The sequence below is a fragment of the Schistocerca cancellata genome, chromosome 2 (assembly GCF_023864275.1).
Source record: "Schistocerca cancellata isolate TAMUIC-IGC-003103 chromosome 2, iqSchCanc2.1, whole genome shotgun sequence".
Taxonomy (NCBI): domain Eukaryota; kingdom Metazoa; phylum Arthropoda; class Insecta; order Orthoptera; family Acrididae; genus Schistocerca; species Schistocerca cancellata.
Window position 1 is genome coordinate 837041699 of NC_064627.1, and position 22728 is coordinate 837064426.

The window sequence follows — 22728 nt, forward strand, 5'->3', positions numbered from 1 at the left end:
CTGTAATTCAGTACTGCGGTTCGATCGCGTTCCCATTGTTACTTTGTACCAGAAAGGCCTCTCAACAAGGGAAATGCCCAGGCGTCTCGGTGTGAACCAAAGCGATGTTGTTCGGACATGGAGGAGATACATGCCTCGCTCAGGTCGCCCAAGGCCTACTACTGCACTGGATGACCGCTACCTACTGATTATGACTCGGAGGAACCCTGACCACCACGCCACCATGTTGAATAATGCTTTCGTGCAGCCACAGGATGTCGTGTTACGACTCAAACTGTGCTCAGTAGGCTACATGATGCGCAGCTTCACTCCCGACGTCCATGGCGAAGTCCATGTTTGCAACCACGGCACCACGCAGCGCATTACAAATGGGCCCAACATCATGCCAAATGGACCGCTCAGGTTTGGCATCACGTTCTCTTCACCGATGAGTGTCGCATATGCCTTCAACCAGACAATGGTCGGAGACATGGTTGAAGGCGACCCGATAAGGTTGAACGCCTAAGCACACCGTCCAGCGAGTGCAGCAATGTGGAGGTTCCCTGCTGTTTTGGGGTGGCATTATGTGGGGCCGAAGTACGCCACTGGCGGTCATGGAAGGCGCCGTAATGGCTGTACGATACGTGAATGCCATCCTCGGACGGATAGTGCAACCATATCGGCAGCATATTGGCGAGGCATTCGTCTTCATGGAAGACAATTCGCGCCCCTATTGTGCACATCTTGTGAATGACTTCCTTCAGGATAACGACTAGAGTGGCCAGCATGTTCTGCAGACATGAACCCTATCGAACATGCCTGGGATAGATTGAAAAGGGCTTTTTATGGACGACGTGACCCAACAACCACTCTGAGGAAACTACGCCGAATGACCGGTGAGGAGTGGGGCAATCTGGACCAACAGTGCCTTGATGAACTTGTGGTTAGTATGCCCCGACGGATACAGGCATGTATCAATGCAAGAGGACGTGCTACTGGGTATTAGAGGTACCAGTGTGCACAGCAATCTGGACCACCACTTCTGAAGGTCTCGCTGTATGGTGGTACAACATGCAATGTGTGGTTTTCATGAGCAAGAGGGCGGAAATGATGTTTATGTTGATCTCTATTCCAATTTTCTGTACAGGTTACGCCGGCCGGGGTGGCCGAGCGGTTCTAGGCGCTACAGTCTGGAACCGCGCGACCGCTACGGGCGCAGGTTCGAATCCTGCCTCGGGCATGGATGTGTGTGCTGTCCTTAGGTTAGTTAGATTTAAGTAGTTCTAAGTTCTAGGCGACTGATGACCTCAGATGTTAAGTCCCATAGTGCTCAGAGCAATTTCAACCAAACATAATTAATCAGACATAGTTAGGATGTTATTTAATCCAAGTGGCTGGTCGGACTGGAGATGATGGATCTTCTGTAAAGAATGACGCTATCTGAGAGAGGGTGTGACCGGCGTGCTGAGACGCTGCCTACACAGCGGTGTGCGTGACGCGTGGCTGTGTGTGTGCCGCAGGTCGACGCAGCCGCTGCTGGTGGGCCGCGTGGTGAAGGTGTTCTCGCCGGGCGCGCGGCCGCCGGTGGCCGAGGAGTACGGCTTCGCGGCGGCGCTGGTGGCCAACGTGCTGGTGCGCATCTTCTGCTGGCACCACAACTCCAAGGAGGCGCAGCTCGTCGGCATGCGCGTCCGCGTCGCCTGCTGCAGTCTCATCTACCGCAAGGTGAGCCCTCTGCTTTCTCTTCGCTGCGGCAGCGGCTGTACATAAGACCATCTGTGAGATCAGTTTGTTCTGGGAAGCCGTCGATTGCTTCTTTTCGGCACCAACCGTCTATAATCCCTGCCGGCAAGAGAAACATCTGTGACAAACTAAAATGGTGAAATTCCCTTGTAGCTACTTCTGGTACAAAAATATCTTATTAACAGTTTTGTAAAACACTCCTCTAGCGCCGCTTGCTCTTGCTAAAATAGACAGCTGCCCTACAGCTTTCGGTAGTGATCGTGGCACAGAGATCGGGTTCCTCTCGTACTTGGAGATGTAAGTAGGGTCTTCCACATGTCGTCTCACGCTAAGACCATTGCGCAACAAGAATGGCGCATTGTCAGAAGACGGTATATTTCCAGGTTTGCTGCAGACATAGTTGTGCCGTGGTACTAATGACGAGTGCATTATAATGTGCGAGTTAAATGGCGCGGCAACTGGGAGCTACCTCTAAAGCTGTAGTATGCGGGACAGTACGGTGCTTGTGGGCAAAACGTCTACATTCCAGACAGATTCACCGTGAAATTTTGGTGGCGTATAGACCGAAAACAAAGTTTCAGCATTAGTGAAATTGTGGCAACAGTACAACCGAGACCTCACAGATACAGGTGATGTTGATAAAGGAGAACAGATCTTGTATCATGCGATTCCCATCTTTACAACAAGCTGAAAGAACATCTGAGAGCAAAAAAATTTCCAACTATGCGGACGTTCACGCTAAGGCTCTCGAATGGCTCCGAGACTAAGGAGCGGATTTCTATCGTCGAGAAATTGAACGATTGATAGAATGTTCCGACCATTGTTGGCAGAGACTTGGTGACTATGCTGAAAAATAGTGCTGTATATCTGTATAGCTTTAATGTGTGGTGCAGCATTCAGTAAAAGTCACTTGGCCTGCATTAATAATGTGTAATTTACTTTTTGAAATCCAATCGTATTTCAGCTTGTCCTCTCACTTGATCAGCCACTTTGTAGTCAAGCTGCTATTACAAGTTAAGTACAAGTGAGGAGAACTGGAGGCACAGTCCGACTCAAAGAAACAGATATATCGAATGAAATCCTCAAATAGATACAATAATCTCACTTTATTAACGTGAGTGGCAATGCGTTCTTAAACTGTTCAAGTTGTTCAGGTTATTCGACCGGTTGTAGCTGCTCGATCAAGAGAAGAAAAATCACACGCAGCAAAAACTGAAATGTACGAGAAAATGAAGACCAGCGAGAAACAGATTATGTCAAATGATGCTACAGTGGTAGCAGAACTTTAAGCACTACCTGAGCGACAGCATAATCATCTGAAACTTCAGCACTCCGAAATACTGCTACAATTAGGCATCTACACTATTGGATCATATTGCCCGAGCTTGCTATAGTTGTGGCGGAGACACCTGTTGACGTCTTTCAAGAACTGAGATTCGCCGCTCGCTTTAGGCGCTGTTTAAAACTTCGTCTTCCCAAGAAAACAGTCGACAGCTTGCAGTGACACAACAGAGTATTTAAAAAGTTCACAAAACGTTAAAAAGAATTACAGCACAGATAAATGGCCAAGTACAACGTAACAAATGATGCAGTACGTGGAAACAAACGCACAAAGCTTTTTTTTACTGCGGTTATAAATGTTCTATGCGTCCATCCTTTGTCATGCGGCACACATATAATCAGTGGTCCAATTATGCCCGTATCCGGCCCAGCATATCAGGAGTGATGGTAAGAACAGATGCTGCAATGCGGCACCACAAGTCGTCGAAGATCGGCTGTAGTAATGGAATATTAACTCTATCGTTGATGTAACGCAAAAAACCCCGAGGTTTCAAATACGGCAACCGTAGTGTACATTCGAGTAGCGCCAGGTCAGCGGCCGCATCGCGGCTTATCCGGCGACATGGTAGCGCCTCATTGAGATAATCTCATACACAATCGTGGAAATGCCGAGGGGCGTCATCTGTTTGAAAGCTGAAATCCCAGCTATCAGTATTCGAGTCGTGGTATGAGCCACAATTGTAGCATGTCTAGTTTAAGTGGTACCACTGACAGTTCCCTCAACAAAAAAGAAAAGTCCATAGATTGTCTTGTTGGACACGCCTCAGAACGGGTTAACTTTCTCGGAATCCCGTTCGACAATTGCATATTAATCCTCTACCTCCCGAATGCGTATTGAGTCGTCTAACTACATCAGAGGGCGACAAATGGCTTCGTCACCGAAGATTAATTTGCCTCCGAAGTCACCATTTTCGAGACAGTTCTGCATATTTGTACTCCATAATTGTATGGCTTCACGCTTAATCGCTTACGAAGGATTTTCCACACTGCTGGCTGAAAGATGTTGACTTCTGCTCTAGCTCGACAGATCGACTTTGAAGCATCACGACCCTCACACGATCCACTGTCTGTTCTGACAAGCCCGGTCGGCCTAAACATTTCACATCGCACACTCATGCATCCTCCTCGAACTTCCTTTACCACTTCACTACGCTCTTCTGTTCTTGTTTCGTCTTGCGAAACTTGCCACGGCAAGCTCGCTACATACTCACCACCAATTAGTAACGGGGAAATTCTAGCAACAAATAGTTACTCCGCCAGGTTCTCCATCATTTGCAGCAACTACAGTTCGCGGTACCCCTGTCGACAATTTTCCGTGCTAACGCGACAGCAAAACACACACACACAAAATAGAGTTTTTACTGTATCATTTATCACGTTGTATTTAGTCGTTTCCCTATACCGATTTATTAAATTGTTTCGACGACTTAATAATTACCCTGTAACTATGTCTTTTGCAGCAGTTCTGGAAGAAGTAATCTGGGACGTCAGTTGCTAGGTACTGACGTCTCCTTGCGGCCAACAGCACCCTGCAAGCGTATTGCTGCTCGTGCAAACATTCAACTTTCTACAAAGACCTGATTTTAATGGGACTCGCCATCTCGGCGATAATCAGTAACTGTTTAATACAAGTGGCGGCCAAAAAGTTTCCGCTCGAGGGCCGTACGGTTCACAATTGATATGCCGTTCAGGCAAAATCGCCGTGAGCATTAACGCAATCATTCCGTTGATGCAGCGGGTTGAAGATACCGTTTAGTGTTACATCTTGACATGCTGCAGAAAGCAATCCGTAACAGTCTGCTGGACATCCTCTTTCGACACGACTTTAAGTGTTCGTAACAAACGTCTAGCTTACTCGCATGAAGTGTTGAGTGCTATTGACAACGGATTTTAGATTGATGCCGTATTTCCGGGTTTCCGAAAGGCTTTTGACACTGTACCACACACGTGACTTGTATTGAAATTGCGTCCTTATTGGATATCGTCTCAGTTATGTGACTGGATTCGTGATTTCCTGTCAGAGAGGTCACAGTTCGTAGTAACTGACGGAAAGCCATCGAGTAAAATAGAAGTGATTTCTGGCGTTCCACAAGATAGTGTTATAGGCCCTTTGGTGTTCCTTATCTATATAACCGATTTGGAAGAAAATCTGAGCAGCCTTCTTTGGTTGTTGGCAGATGACGCTGTCGTTTATAGACTAATAAAGTCAATTGTAAAACGACGTAGAAAAGATACCTGTATGGTGGGAAAATTAGCAATTTACCCTAAATAATGAAAAGTGTGGGCTCATCCACATGAGTGCTAAAAGGAATCCTTTCAACTTCGGTGCCATGATAAATAGTCAAATCTACAGGCCTTAAATTTAACTAAATACCTAGGAATTACAATTACGAACAACTTAAATTGGAAGGAACACACACAAAATGGTGCGGGGAAGGCTAATCAAAGACTGCGTTTTATTGGCAGGAGGCTTAGAAAATGTGACAGATCTATTGAGGAGACTGCCTACACTATGCTTGTCCGTCCTCTTTTGGAATACTGCTGCGCGGTGTGGGATCCTTACCAGACAGGACTGACGGAGTACATCGAAAAAGTTCAAAGAACAGCGTCACGTTTTGTATTATCGCGAAATAGGGGAGAGAGAGTCACTGAAATGATACAGGATTTGGCGCGGACATCATTAAAACAAAGGCGTTTTTCGTTGCGACGGAATCTTCTCACGAAATTCCAGTCACCAACTTTGACTTCCGAATGTGAAAATATTTTGTTGACACCGACCAACATAGGAAAAAACGATCACCATGATATAATAAGAGAAATCAGAGCTCGTACGGAAAGATATAGGTGTTCGTTCTTACCGCGCGCTATGCGAGATTGAAACAATAGAGAAATGTGAAGGTGATTCGATGAACCCTCTGCCAGACACTTAAATGTGATTTGCAGAGTATCCATGTAGATATCGATGTAGATATAGAAACGAACAACAGAACCTGGGGCTGAACAAAAATATGGAAAAACCAAAAAGACAACACATTACCACACCTAATACGGTGCAGGAAAACCCTTGGTATTCAAAACAGCTTCCAGTCGTCTCGGAATGCGTAAGTATAGGCCCTGCATAGTTTTCAAGGAAATCCTATACCAGTGGCTAGTTCAGGTAACGTGATGAGGGTGATAACGATTACGCACTCTTCTCTCCCAAATAGACGTCAAACTTCGAGAGCTGGTGACTTGCAAGATCCCCTCGCTTCTAAACTGATCCTGTTATTACTCAGCTTAGCCGCGATTCCGTAGAGGCTGGTATATGTGACGCACAGTATAACTGGTCACCATTTCCACCCAGAATTTGCGAGTGTAAGTCGGACCTTCCTTGATCCGCCTTGCTGGGTCGTGTCGTCGGATTTCCTCCTACCTTTGCGCGGTGAGGCTCTCGTAAATGTCATCCCGTGCAGATTCTTCATTGGCGCATTGGATGTCTCCGTCGGTGGAAGCTAATTATCTGAAATTGCTGTCGATCAACTTTGGGGTATCTATTTACTCGAAATTAACATTCAGAATGCCGTAATATCGCTTTTATTCCCATTATATCAATAATGAAACACTCATGTCACAAACCACTCGGAACCGAGAGCATGGCTACCATCGAACAAGACAGGAAGAGCTCTCAACGTCGACTGCCGAATTTGGCGCGCAGTCCGTATCTCTTACTAGTTTCGTCACATTTCTTGAATTTCCGATCAAGTTCGTACTTACTAAGATATGCTTTTGTTAATGAACGCGTGTGAATTTTAACGAGGCAAAATTATGATAAATAGTTTTAAACATCCAGAGAGGCTCCTCCTAGGATTCATGTTGTCACAAATGATTTTAATTATTAAATATAAATAAACAAAATCGGGGACTTTGGCGCCAAGACGGCGGTACTTCCCGTCTTCTATATTTCCCAGGATGACGGTTGTTGCTACGGTCCAGCGCCGGGGCCTACCCCACTACGCACGACATATGGTCGCTTCGTCACCTAGCTTCGTCGTGAATACATTAATAAGAAACAATAATTTATTAAAACTGGTAAAAATGTCTTCCTCACGTAAGAGGCACCTTACAGACTGTGGTGGCCAGGGGAGATACGTCAATCCATCCTCGTCCTCACAAAATCACTTCTGGATGATGCGAGCTGTGTGAACAGGGGTCGTGCGCCTTGGAACACAGCACCACCATTGCGGAACAAATATTGTACCATGGGACGGATCTGACCATGCAAAATGGTCACATAATCCTTGGTAGTAAGGCAATTTTGCAGAGTAACCATGAGGCCCATGGAATGCCACGATATGGTTGCCCAAATCATCACCGAAGACGGCCGCTGTGGCCGAGCGGTTCTAGGCGCTTCAGTCCGGAACCGCGGAACTGCTACGGTGCCAGGTTCGAATCCTGCCTCGGGCATGGATGGAAGTGGTGTCCTTAGGTTAGTTAGGTTTAAGTAGTTCTATGTGTAGCGGACTGAACTCAGATGTTAAGTCCAATAGTGCTTAGAGCCATTTGATTTTTTCATCACCGAACCCCCGCCGTTTTTCACCCTTGGGACGTAAATTCTGCAACGGTGTGAACCGAGACTCATCCGACCACATGACTATGTATCCATTGTTCCACAGTCCATATTTTATAGTTTCGGCACCACGTTTTCCTTTTACGGTCATTTTCTTCACTAAATAGTGTTTTTGAAATTCAAGCTCGCCCTATTTATGGAGCGGCATTCTTGTCTTCGTGCTGACAGGGTTTGCGAATGCGACATTCAGTTCTGCGCTGACTTTTGCACCTAACTTGCTCTTATTTTTGGTCACAATGGTCTTCAGCGACGGTCTGGTACAATCACACAACAGACACTTTCGTACGCCTTGTGACTCAGCGGATGACGTTTTTCCGCCTTCCCTGTATGCAGTATAAATCTTCGATATGGTGCGACTTCAACTCGAGGCACTTCGGCTCCCTTTGTTACGGATGCACTCGTCATACTAGCACCAACAATTTTCCCACGTTCGAATTCACTCAGCTCCGCCATAATGCACTCACTACGACACAGACTGTTCTAACCACGACGGACACTTGCAACTTATCAGGGGCATTGCCTACTTGCCACTTGTGCTCAAATATAACAGCGGAACCTTCAGCCTTGACTAGCATCTGCATTTATGTTGAAACACGAATTTCACACGTTGTCATCATTCGAGCGAAATACAGTAAAATAATAGAACTGGAAAAAATCCACCTATAGTTAGAACCGTTTACTCACTGGTAAAAGGTATTTCAAAACTTCTGCGCCTAACTCATCCATCTGGTCGCTACACAATAGCAGTTTGTTGGATAGTATGACCGAATGAAAGTGGGGAGATTTCCAGAATGAGGTTTTCACTCTGCAGCGGAGTGTGCGCTGATATGAAACTTCCTGGCAGATTAAAACTGTGTACCGGACCGAGACTCCAACTCGGGACCTTTGCCTTTCGCGGGCAACTGCTCTACCAACTGAGCAAAGGTCCCAAGTTCGAGTCTCGGTCCGGAACACAGTTTTAATCTGCCAGGAAGTTTCATATCAGCGCACACTCCGCTCCAGAGTGAAAAATCTCATTCTGGAATCATCCCCCAGGCTGTGGCTAAGCCATGTCTCCGCAATACCCATTCTTCCAGGAGTGCTAGTTCTGCAAGGTTCACAGGAGAGTTTCTGTGAAGTTTGGAAGGTAGGAGACGAGATACTGGCAGAAGTAGAGCTGTGAGGAGGGGGCGTGAGTCGTGCTTGGGTAGCTCAGGATCGAGCTCTTGCCCGCAAAAGGCAAAGGTCCCGAGTTCGAGTCTCGATCGGGCACACAGTTTTAATCTGCCAGGAAGTTTCGAAAGTGGGTAGAGTTATTCCGCAAAAGTGAAAGTGGAACGAGGATCGGCGGAAACGAGACTGTACCGTCAAACGTTTGCATGGCCTGTGATTCAAGTCTTCTTGCTTAGAGATTTTCCGTTACAGGAGATATGAAGGTCATGGCACAGGCTCTGGGAAACATCAGCAGTGATGTGCAGTGAAGCATTCGTACCTTTACTGGTATTTACTAAACTTTGTTAACGGTTCCAGTTCCACGACAAGATGGCGACTGTTAATGAACCACTATTCTTTCTTTTAAAACACGCTCAGTGCTCACCACAGCAACTTCAACAATCAACGATTATAAGCGACACCGCCGAGCACTGGGGACAAGTAGTGTAAAGAAATCGTCAGGTTTTGTCTCCTACTCTCGTGTCCCAGGCTCCGATTGTTGCAGACCTATTGAACATTGAAGAAAAGCGTTCGTATTTTAATGGATGCAGTCATTTTATGAAAACTGAAACCTGGGGAACTTTTCGAGTAAAAATGGTAGCAATTTAGTTCGGTACTTAAGAAATTAACTAAGCTCTGTCCACACTCGCACCGCAATCGGGAACATTTCAATTCACTCTGTTACACCCGCGTCTGTTGCGTTCATCAAATGCTCGTGGCATCAGACAGCACCCCATATACCGGATGCAGGTCGCTATTATGTTGTGGTTTGCTTGGATGCACCAATTATACAGCCTCGTCACGGAGCCAAATAGGTTCAGGAAACATCTATGGCCAAATGATGACAACAACGGTTAGCAACAGTTTATTGACAGAAACCTTGGTAGTAGTATGAAGATGGTCCGTGGCAATAGCTCACTTGCACTGATCTGACTTTCTCTTTGGTTTAGTCTTGAATTCAATGAACGGTAATCGCGATCTCTTGTAGAACGTCCAGTTTGGCTCGTCTTGGCAGTGACTGTAGACACGATCCATACACTGTCTTAAGGTACTGTTGATATTGTGTTGATACAATCTTCTGAGTGGAACCTTGTGTCGGCTTACATCCCCTTTTAGCGGTTGGATGTCCGTTTGAGAACTACTTTTGTGACGTCAGGCAGTTGCATAAAATAGTCGTTGCTGTGTGGCGCCCTCTCTGGACGCTAGACTTAAATCAGTTACACATGGGCTGCACGCGGCTGGGCGCTCTTCTGTGTATGGTTGTCTTCCGTATCTTCCGGAGGAAACAGCAAACTCTTAAAAACAAAAAGGAGCTAAATTAATTTGCTTAGGTGCTACAGGAGGCGGTCAAAAAGTTTCCGTTTGAGGGGTTTGCTGCAGCGTATATCCAACGTAGCGCTACTTCGACGCGGGTATATAAGCAGCGAACAAGGGATTCGTGTGGCATGTCTGTCTTTTCCACGTACGCGCTACTCCGATGCCGGTATATAAGCACCGATAATGAGACAAGGGATTAGTGTGGCAATTGTGTCTTTCCGACGAATGAGCCGTAAATGCGGAAAAGTGAACTATGGCGACGTTAGTGCCACATGCGTCCCAACAGGACCAACGTCCTATTCTTTTCTTGGCTTGGACAAACGCCGATAGACATCCATCGGAGAATGAAAAATGTGTGTGCGCCAGCATGTTTTTCGAAAACCACCATTGTGGAATGGTGCGCCAAGTTCCGTGTTGATCGCAGTCAGCCCCATTCATTACGGTCCAACTCAGGTGGGAGGCATTCGAGCACCTGCCCTATAGTAGCGATTGCACCCCAAGTGATTAACCTCTAAAACAGTCGACGTTTCCTGTTGGACAAAGATGTGCAGAAGACAGTTACGGTCTTCTTCGAGCAACAGGACACAGTGTTTACCAAACGGTTATATTCAGCCTGGTGCGTCGGTGGGATGGTTGCCTCAATGCTCACGGCAGTTTTGCCTGATTGGCATACCGGCTCTGGACTATAAGGCTTTAAAACTGAAACTTTTTGGTCATACCTTGTGACAAATGTACAGTGTACGTACCTCACGAATCCGTAGAAAAATCTTAGAGAATTGTCCTTTTCTAAGTGGTCCATTTATCTCGAATCCACTATGCAAGTCGATTTGCATCTGTAACTGCACTTTCTAATGACGAATGTTGACGCTTACCTGCCTTCAGTTTGCCAACGATCCTCATCACAATTCGTCCATAGTTTGACGCCATTCTAAGTACTGTCTAGGGCAAAAGTCTTCTGCAGCGCCAACTACCGTCCTTCTCCTCAGTGGACAGCCAACAAATAATGCAAACGAACTGCGGCTGTGCAATTTGTTCTTCTTATTCGCTACCTACATTAGTTCCTTTATTTGCCGTTACCGTCCTCCTTTTTACATTGGTCTGTCAAGAACCTTTAGGAGCGATTTATTTTATTTTATTAGCAGTCCTTTATCTATGGCTATTTCTCACTTATCTGATGTTTTTCACAATGCTAAACGTGATATCCTAACGCAACAGCTAAAATATTGTTGAGTAGTAGATCTAGCAGGTTCATGTTTTTTATCTTATCTGAATAACATACGGCAGAGTGTATCAGTTCCATGCTGAACACACAGCGATAAGTTCTCGGAATGAATTTGACGTAATGAGACATGGTGTACCACAGGATTACAGGATTCAGTTTAACGTACTTTGTTTTTCTTGATATTCGAAAATAATATTTCGCTTGGCTTATGTGAGATATAGACTTGGTCCTTTTTGAGGATTACACATACTACATATAGAATCAAAAGGAGTACCGATTCTCTTCATAAAATACAGTTAACGAAATGTTTGAAAACTTCATCACTTGGTTGCTTTAACAAGGTTCATGTCACTGCCCAATTTTTTGGGATTACGCGTCGATCTCAACTTTAATTAAAAATCTCACACAACAATTCATAAATCTCCTCAGATCAGCTAGATGTTTAGTGCGCATCATTAAACACAGGTGATATAAATATAAAGAACGTATTTGACTCTGCGTATTTACTTTTACTTTTGAATACGAATTTATTTGGTGGGAATTCAACTTATAGGGATAAGATTGTTAGAGTACTAAAAACATAGTAGTTGTATTTGAGGTTAACTCTAGAGCTTCCTGCAGAGCCCTGCTTAAAATACTTGGTGTTTTGACAACTGTTTCGCAATATGTGCAGTAATTAGTGTCTTTCGTTGATACCAATTTTCCTGCTTGTTAAATAGTGCAAGGCAGGAATATAATACTTGGCCCAAAGACAACCTCTATAAAAACTTCAGTTTCTTAACATTAGTGTAGGAAGGAGTATAAACGTGTTCAACAACCTATCAAGGCATGCTTAATCTTTCGTGGGTAATTTTGAAGAACTGGAGTAAATAACTTTACACTATTTGGTTCTTTCTATTCTGCTGAAAGATACATCACATCTAATGAACTTTGTTTGAGTTTCTTTGATGTTTTATTTTCTGTGTGTGTGATGACTGTTTCTCATACTATTCTTAACTCGAAATTTCCTGGCAGATTAAAACTGTGTGTCGGACCGAGACTCGAACTCGGGACCTTTGCCTTTCGCGGGCAAGAGCAAAGGTCCCGAGTTGGAGTCTCGGTCCGGCACACAGTTTTAATCTGCCAGGAAGTTTCATTTCAGCGCACACTCCGCTGCAGAGTAAAATCTCATTCTGGTATTCTAAACTTGTTCATCTTATTTTGTATTTCACACTGATAAGGAAAAATTAAATGTTTTACCATGGCTAATATTCTATCGTTAAAAACCACTTTGAAGAGATGGTATTTTTGATTAACATTCCATTATTTTAGTCTTATGAGTTGATGCTTTCATATTATATTCAGTAAAAATTTTGTTTTCAAAAGCATGTTAAGATCATCCACATAAAGAAGCCAGATCAGTAGTGAAGAGGCAGTCAGCTGAACCGTTTTGTTAATTATAAAATCATATCCACATACAACAACAACAGTACAAATCTTGAATAGTGTTGGATATAAATTGCATCTTTACTTCACACCCTTGTTTACTGTCATGCAGTCATAATTGTTCATCACTGTTCAATACAGTTGTCATCTTTTCATAGTTGAACTGTTATGCTGATGCCTAATTTGTTTCCTACGTCTCTCATTGTATTCCATATTTTCTCCCCAACAACAGTGTCAACAGTTCTCAAACTAACCAAAAGTAAGCGCATTTCTTGATGAAATTACCTTCAGTTTTCAATGAGCTGAAACAAAACGATTTTGTTGTTGTTCAAAGTATATATTCTATCAGGTGTATGTAAGGTGTCTGTTCTTTCGGGCATTTTCAAAAGAACAGTCACTACGCATTCACATAATTGATTCGCCTCAATGGGCAACGAATCCACAACGTTCAAGACGGGTGCAAACACATTGACGTTCCACCTACAGTAGGAAAGTAAAATTAGTGAGCATGGATGACACGGAGAGTGACTGCAGATAGGTGGTGCTAGGAGGAAGTGTGGGTCAAATGAGAAGAGCGCCGAGATAGTCCGCGCATTTGCAATAAACACATTGTCTGGATGGTGCAGTGGTTAATATAAGAGCCTAGTAAGGAGGAGACCCTGGGTTCGAGTCCTGGTCTGGAACAAATTTTCACTTGTCGTTGCCGATTCTACATAAAGTCATCAAGCAGCTGATATCATTAGTTCATTCCCTTACCCTTCTCTTCCTTTCCTTTCTCCCCCTCCACCTTCAATTTACATAATACATATCTTCTATTATTTTCACTCTGCCGTTAAGAACTGCAGCACATAATTTGTAACGAACATTAAGTCAACTTGTACCTTTTCAGTTATTGAAATTAGTAATTCGGTCTTTTCCCTAATTTCTTGGCATAATTTTCTTCCTCCTTCACATAATGTGAAGGCGTCATATTCCATCACGTGAAAGTTTACCTCCATATTAAATTAATTCTGCATTAACACGGTCTAAGCCTGTTGTTTTCTCATTTTTCATAACTTTCAATGCTGTCGCCAACTCTTCCATAGTCACAACATCTTGGTATTTATGCCATTTTCTGAATTACACTGACTGAAAAAAAATCGCAGCACCAAAAAGCAATTAATGCAGAGTAATGAAATATCAGGAATACGTTTGTCTATGTAATATACGCAAGTGATTAAAATTGCAAGATCCCAGGTTAACGCAAGCGTGAAGTGTAGCCGGCCTGAGTGGCCGAGCGGTTCTAGGCGCTACAGTCTGGACCGCGCGACCGCAACGGTCGCGGGTTCGAGTCCTGCCTTTGCCACGGATGTGTGTGATGGCCTTAGGTTAGTTAGGTTTAAGTGGTTCTTAGTTCTAGGGGACTGATCACCTCAGAAGTCCCATAGTGCTCAGAGCCATTTGCACCATTTGAATAACCGGTGTAACCGCCAGAATGTTGAATGGAAGCATGTAAATGTGCATGCATTCAACATACTGATGGTTACACCGGCCAAGGCAATATGTCGACGCTCTGTAGAGCATGTTGGGTTACAACAGCGGTATATGGGCGAGCTGTATCGTGTTGGGAAGCAGCCCACGGAATGCTGTTCATGAATAGCACCACAACACGTCGAATCACCAGACTGACGTACAAATTTGCAGTCAGAGTGCGTGGGATAACCACGACAGTGCTCCACCCCTGACCATAACTCGAGGTATGAGTCCAGTCTGTCCAGCAATCAGACAGGTTTGCAAGTCCTCAACTGACTTCCTCCTAACCAACACATGGCTATCACTGTCATGGAGGCAACCAGCTTCCATCAGAAAATACAACAGACCTCCATCCTGCCCTTTAGTGAGCTCCCGCTTGATACCACTGAAGTCGCAAATGACGGTAACTTGGTGTCTGTGGAATGCACGCTAGAGGGCTACTGGCTCGGGGCTGTAACCGATTTGTAACATTACTTTCGAATACATTGTGGGAGTGAACAGTGATCAATGTGCTACAAATATTTACTATCAAAATCAGTCTTGATCACAATTTATTTATTACGGTGACCGGTTTCGACCACTACTGTGGTTTATTCAGACCTACAAGTCATATACAAAACTTTAATTAGAGGGCTAAATACATTAAAAAAATACATAAAGTTATAAAGCTATAAAACGATGAATTACCAATGAGTAAGAACCTCCTTCTGGTGGTAAATCACTACTGGAGAAACCAGTGCACGTCTTACTATATACAGGGTGAGTCACCTAACATTACCGCTGGATATATTTCGTAAACCACATCAAATACTGACGAATCGATTCCACAGACCGAACGTGAGGAGAAGGGCTAGTGTAATTGGTTAATACAAACCATAAAAAAATGCACGGAAGTATGTTTTTTAAGACAAACCTACGTTTTTTAAATTGAACTCCGTTAGTTTTGTTAGCACATCTGAACATATAAACAAATACGTAATCAGTACCGTTTGTTGCATTGTAAAATGTTAATTACATCCGGAGATATTGTAACCTAAAGTTGACGCTTTGAGTACCACTCCTCCGCTGTTTGATCGTGTGTATCGGAGAGCACCGAATTACGTAGGGATCCAAAGGGAACGGTGATGGATCTTAGGTACAGAAGAGACTGGAACAGCACATTACGTCCACATGCTAACACCTTTTTATTGGTCTTTTTCACTGACGCACATGTACATTACCATGAGGGGTGAGGTACACGTACACACGTGGTTTCCGTTTTCAATCACGGAGTGGAATAGAGTGTGTCCCGACATGTCAGGCCAATAGATGTTCAATGTGGTGGCCATCATTTGCTGCACACAATTGCAATCTCTGGCGTAATTAATGGCGTACACGCTGCAGTACATCTGGTGTAATGTCGCCGCAGGCTGCCACAATACGTTGTTTCATTCCTCTGGGGTTGTAGGCACATCACGGTACACATTCTCCTTTAACGTACCCCACACAAAGAAGTCCAGAGGTGTAAGATCAGGAGAACGGGCTGGCCAATTTATGCGTTCTCCACGTCCTATGAAACGCCCGTCGAACATCCTGTCAAGGGTCAGCCTAGTGTTAATTGCGGAATGTGCAGGTGCACCATCATGGTGATACCACATACGTCGACGCGTTTCCAGTGGGACATTTTCGAGCAACGTTGGCAGATCATTCTGTAGAAACGCGATGTATGTTGCAGCTGTTTGGGCCCCTGCAATGAAGTGATGACCAATGAGGTGGTCGCCAATGATTCCGCACCATACATTTACAGTCCACGGTCACTGTTGCTCTACCTGTCTGAGCCAGCGAGGATTGTCCATGTTCCGTAGATTCACCGCCCCGTGGTTTGTGAAACCTGCTTCATCGATAAACAGATAGAACTGCAACGCATGCCCTGTTAATGCCCATTGACAGAATTGCACTCGATGATTAAAGTCATCACCATGTAATTGCTGATGTAGCGACACATGAAACGGGTGAAAGCGGTGACGATGCAGTATGCGCATGACACTACTTTGACTCAGTCCACCGGCTCTCGCAATGTCCCGTGTACTCATGTGTGGGTTCATGGCAACAGCAGCTAATACACCAACTGCACCCGCTTCTCCTGTGACGGGCCTGTTACGGACCTGTTTGTGTGCTACGACCATACCTGTTGCATACAGTGGGCGGTAGATGTTTTGCAATGTGCGGCACGTTGGATGCTCTCTGTCCGGGTACCGTTCTGCATACACCCTGCAGGCTTCAGCTGCATTTCGTCGACACTCGCCATAGATGAGTATCATCTCCGCCTTTTCAGAGTTCGAGTACACCATGGTCACAGTTCCTACAACACTATCACAGACGTCTGGTAACACGGTGTACTACAGTTGGTCTGCGTGCGGAGACGAATGCAGAATAACAATAGCAGCAAGCGCTACATGTGGACACTGCGACAGCTAGACCAAACCACAACAGTGCACTACAGCCACACTCGTAAACACGGTCGTCATCGTAAACATGTCCCTGCAGATGCTGCTCACCGACCGTGGCCCGTGTTTGTTACAACACGCAACTGAACGTCGGAGGTTTCAAGCGCCAACTTTAGGTTACAATATCTCCGGATGTAATTAACATTTTACAATGCAACAAACGGCACTGATTACGTATTTGTTTATATGTTCAGATGTGCTAACAAAACTAACGTGGTTCCATTTAAAAAAAACGTAGGTTTGTGTTAAAAATCATACTTCCGTGCATTTTTCTATGGTTTGTATTAAACAATTACACTAGCCCCTCTCCTCACGCTCGGTCTGTGGAATCGGTTCGTCAGTATTTGATGTGGTTTACGAAATATATCCAGCGGTAACGTTAGGCGACTCACCCTGTATAATGGAGGCTCTGACGGAATGATCTCAGTATTAACCAATGGGTTATAAGTCGAATAACAATGTAAAATTTCTTAGTTAAAAGAACATTGTCAAGAAAGGAAAATACACACTAAACTTAGCTTGTTCAATAGCTATTGTCAAGAAGCGTTAAAAATATTTAAACATGTAGGATAAATGAACTTCGTTTTGACAGTACATGAGTTTCCCTCTCAAGGCCTGTTAGTGAACCATTTGGAACCACTGGTTGCCATGGTGAAGTTGGACGCCGTTCCAAAGATGTGGCAGCAGGCTTCTTTCCACTGAAGTTGTTGTAGAGTCGATAGGCAAACTAATGGTTGCCATGGTCAGGATAAACGCCAGTCCAAAGATGTGGCAGCAGGCTTCTTTCTAACGAAGTTGTTGCGAAAGTGGAATGGCCAAGACTGCCACGTCAGACGATGTACTACTGAGCAGCAACATGTCTTTATTGTAACGATTTTCAATGAGTAGCTGCAATAATCGTTAACTGACATGTGTAGTACATGCTGCACAGACACGATTTACTGGTGTAATAAGAGACTTCCATTTACATAGATTACATAATAATTCTTACAGAGTAATAATAAGAAAAAAAAATCGAGAGGGCACAGTAGTTGAGCATATTTATGAAATATTGTCTATAAAGTTCATATGTAGATTCCATTTTTTTCTTCCCCTTTCTTTCTCTTGTAGGTCTGAAGATGACCACAGTAGTGGTCGAAACCGGTCACCGCAATAAATAAATTGTGATCAAGACTGATTTTGATAAATTGTGATCAAGACTGATTTTGATAAATTGTGATCAAGACTGATTTTGATAGTTAAAAAAAAGATTTGTAACAGTTGTTTGTGTCACTATGGTGCCATCTGCTGCTCCAGATACTGTACGATTCGTCAGAGCCATACATCGAACACGACGGTCTTCTCTCCCGGTAGAGTCACGCGGCCGTTCGGAGCCCGGTCTTCTTGAGACCGTAGATTCTCGTGATCGCCGCTACCAGTAATCATGTACAGTGGCTACATTCCTGCCAAGTCTTCCTGCAATATAGTGAAAGTAACACGCAGCTTCTAGTAGCGCTTTTACACGGCCTCTTTGAACTCAGTGAGCTATTGATAAATGGCGTCTTTGCCGGCTTCGTCAACTCACCAAGTCCATCTCAAAGGTAACCAACGCTGATGGGCATTACAGTTTGTATCTCAAGCCATCCTGATTTGCATCCTCTCATTAGTGCTACTAACGCCACGGCTGCAAAATACTAACACGAATTCTTTACATAGGAATGGAAAAACTGGTACAAGCCGGCCTCGGGGAAGATCAGTTTGGATTCCGTAGTACTGTTGGAACACGTGAAGCAATACTGACCCTACGACTTATCTCAGAGAATAGGTTAAGGAAAGACAAACCTACATTTCTAGCATTTGTAGAGTCAGAGAGAGCTTTTGAGAATGTTGATTAGAATACTCTCTTTCAAATTCTGAAGGTGGCAGAGGTAAAATACAGGGAGCGAAACGCTATTTACAATTTGTACAGAAACCAGATGGCAGTTAGAAGAGTCGAAGGGCATGCAAGAGAAGCAGTGGTTGGGAAGGGAGTGAGACAGAGTTGTAGCCTATCCCCGATGCTATTCAATCTGTATATTGAGCAAGCAGTAAAGGAAACAAAAGAAAAATTCGGAGTAGGAATTAAAATCCATGGAGAAGAAATAAAAACTTTGAGGTTCGCCGATGACATTGTAATTCTGTCAGAGACAGCAAAGGACCTGGAAGAGCAGCTGAACGGAATGGACAGTGTCCTGAAAGGAGAATATAAGATGAACATCAACAAAAGCAAAACGAGGGTAATGGAATGTAGTCGAATTAAATCGGGTGATGCTGTGGAAATTAGATTAGGAAATGAGACGCTTAAAGTAGAAAATGAGTTTCGCTATTTGTGGAGCAAAATAACTCATGATGGTCAAAGTAGAGAGGATATAAAATGTAGACTGACAATGGCAAGGGAAGCGTTTCTGAAGAAGAGAAATTTGTTAACATCGAGTATAGATTTAAGTGTCAGGAATTCGTTTGTATGGAGTGTAGCCATGTTTGGAAGTGAAACATGGACGATAAGTAGTTTGGACAAGAAGAGAATAGAAGCTTTCGAAATGTGGTGCTCCAGAAGAATGCTGAATATTAGATGGGTAGATCACATAACTAATGAGGAGGTATTGAATAGAATTGGGGAGGAGAGGAGTTTGTGGCACAACTTGACTAGAAGAAGGGACCGGTTGGTAGGACATATTCTGAGGCATCAAGGGATCACCAATTTAGTATTGGACGGCAGCGTGGAGGGTAAAAATCGTAGAGGGAGACCAAGAGATGAATACACTAAACAGATTCAGAAGGATGTAGGTTGCAGTAGGTACTGGGAGATGAAGAAGCTTGCACAGGATAGAGTAGCATGGAGAGCTGCATCAAACCAGTCTCTGGACCGAACACCACAACAAAAACAACGCAACTCTTAAGCGACTGGCGTGAAATGTGAACAGATATCGTCTTTCAGATGTAAAGAACACGCCTAACAACTTCCGCATATGTCGCACCACTCCTTCATGGTTTTGCGATATTTTATCCGTCAGTGTATTTTAAACCTCACTGAACACTCAGCTTTCTTGTCAGCTGCTCTATATTTTCCTGATTTATTGCCGTTTCTATGATTGTTGCCCTGAATTGATGGAAACCAGTTCATTAACTCCACTTGTGTACTTATCACGCAGTCCGGGCGACCTCGCGTGGTCTCGTTCGAGGAACTCACCTGTCTGCATGTCGATTGCGTCACTCGACCTGGCGATAAGTCGGCAACTTCGGGAGGTGGAAGGGGCAGGTAGAGGTAAAGGATAGAACTGCACGAAACCAGCGCCTGCCGGAAAGGGTGGTGGAGGGGGGAGTGGAGAGGGGAGGGGAGGGGATGCTGACGGCCGGCCGCGGCTGCCGGGTGTCTGCCGAGCGGCCCCACTCGTTGGCGACGGCGCGCTAACGCGGCCGTAGGCCACTGTTTGACAGACCACCCTCCTGTGTGACACGCGCGTTGTCACACCTGGTTACAGCCGCCCAGGTGCTAATCGGCGAGGCCGAGGTGGACCAATTTCTTGAACACACACTCCAAGTTTGGTCCCCAAAAGAATGGCGTCAGCAGGGAGTAGTTAATGGTGCCGCCTTCATTCTCAAACAGATTAAATGGTGGTCTGCGCTGCAGTTCACAGGGGTGTGTGGTGTGCAGTGAGCTCATGGCTTGACTGACTGACGTGCCTGTCGACAGCTAGGTTCGGTCGAAAATATCGATACGTAGAAATATGGACCAGTCTTCATAATAACACCGACACTGAAAGCTTATTTCTAAATTATCGTCCTATCGACTAATCGACCGTATTAAGTACCGAAAGTGATAATTTTTACTGTTTGCCTTTTCTTGTACCATAAGCACTCTAGTTCTCATCAACAGATTTCTTGTTCATTCCAGCTACTACCAATCTTTGCAATCTAACAGCAAATGTCTTACAGCTGGCTTAATTTTATTTCAGATTCAGTGTTACAAATGAGCACCAGATTTGAACATGAATGTATCCGTTTTGCATATTCATGAAATCTTGTTACTTCCGTGTGTCATTTCTACCATTGCAAATGATAGGTACGAGGTACAAAACGAACACGTTTGGTGAGGGCACTGCATGAGAACGGTGGGAATTACCGCTCCCTGCTCCCTTCTATGAGACAGAATGTACGCTCTCATTACCCCCTTAAGTGTGCCTGGATCAAGAAAAGACAGATGCACTGCAAAACCAACGTAGACTCGGTACGAAAGTCATATACATTACTCCACTGGTATTTAATGATAAGAAAAAAATGTCGTGTGACTAGGGCCTCCCGTCGGGTAGACCGTTCGCCGGGTGCAAGTCTTTCTATTTGACCTATTTGACGCCACTTCGGCGACTTGCGCGTCGATGGGGATGAAATGATGATGATTAGGACAACACAACACCCAGTCGATAAAAATCTCCGACCAAGCCGGGAATCGAACCCGGGCCCTTAGGATTGACATTCTGTCGCGCTGACCACTTTTTTAAAATTTAATTTTCATTTTGTTCGCTTTAGTTCGTTGCATCTGCTCGGGGCGGACGTCGTAAGACATCCATTTAAGTTCGTTGTTGATCTGTTAACTCAAAATGGTTCAAATGGCTCTGAGCAGTATGGGACTCAACTTCTGAGGTCATTAGTCCCCTAGAACTTAGAACTACTTAAACCTAACTAACCTAAGGACATCACACACATCCATGCCCGGGGCAGGATTCGAACCTGCGACCGTAGCGGTCTCGCGGTTCCAGACTGCAGCGCCTAGAACCGCTCGGCCACAACGGCCGGCGTTCTGTTAACTCAATTTTTTTTTTTATTACAGAGGACACATTACCCTCTGAACGAACACGCTGAGCTACCGTGCCGGCTATCACTCAGCTACCGGGGCGGACTATTTAATGATAAATGGACTTCTGTCTATAATATTTGTGGTAAGAGCAATATTTCATGCGCAGTACATATATCAGAAATGTTGTACTCCTGAGAGTTCTCTTGTGTAGAGACGGCTAATTATCGATGTATCGTAATATCGTAGATTTTGGGAATGTCGATATAATACTCGTATGTATCGGTATCTTTAAAAAATTGCCCATCGCTATGGCGCCAGCCTCTGTGGACGGCAAAGTGAAATTTCTCGTCGTACGTAGACGGCGGTGATATCAGTGACACTTCATTTTTGTTACACAGGGTGCCCCAGGAAGAATGGTCAATATTCAGAGATATGACACGAACGATCATTCGAAGCAAAAATTTCTAAAGGCATGGACCTGAAAAGCATTCACCTTAAGAATTATGAGCACTTCTTCATCAGCGATGCTGTGAAACGTATCTGTTATACATCGAACTTTTTGTTTTCCATACTTTGGGAGGAGGTAGTATGGATCATAACATGAAAAAAGTGTCCAGTAAACCTTGGCTCTAAAATTCATACCGTAAGAATTATGAGCACTTGTTCAGTAGAAGGGACGTGTTTCGCAGTAGGGATGGCGTTTATCGCTGAAACCATCCATTTTCGGTTATATTGTTTTCTTCAACGCCACTTCAACTTGAGTGTTAAAACCGCTCAAAATAATCGGTTTCTAAAATAACCGATTTTCGGTTTTTACTCCCATTATTGCATGTGATAAACCTAGATACCGAACAAAGATTGAAAAATTTTGACTCCCATAATTTGAAGTATATAGAAAAGAAAATAGCAAATTAAATAGGCAAATAAAAGAAAATTTAGTACCCACACCATTCTCTGTATTTCTCGAAAAGTGATAAGTGAATGAATACCACAAAAGATCACCAGTATTCTCCAATTGAGTCTATTATTTTTAAAGTATGTTCAAAAACCACATTGTAAAGGAGAATCACACCATATTTGGATATTATGTGTA

General features: G+C 44.2%; 1 protein-coding gene across 1 annotated transcript in view; it reads left to right on the forward strand.

The window, feature by feature from the left end:
- LOC126162751 (ATP-binding cassette sub-family C member 4-like) overlaps window positions 1-22728 on the forward strand; it is a 386365-nt gene that overhangs the window by 98868 nt on the left and 264769 nt on the right. Inside the window, exon 4 of the mRNA XM_049919433.1 lies at window positions 1500-1704. Within this exon, the coding sequence (XP_049775390.1) occupies window positions 1500-1704 (205 nt within the window). The remainder of the gene's footprint in view (window positions 1-1499; window positions 1705-22728) is intronic.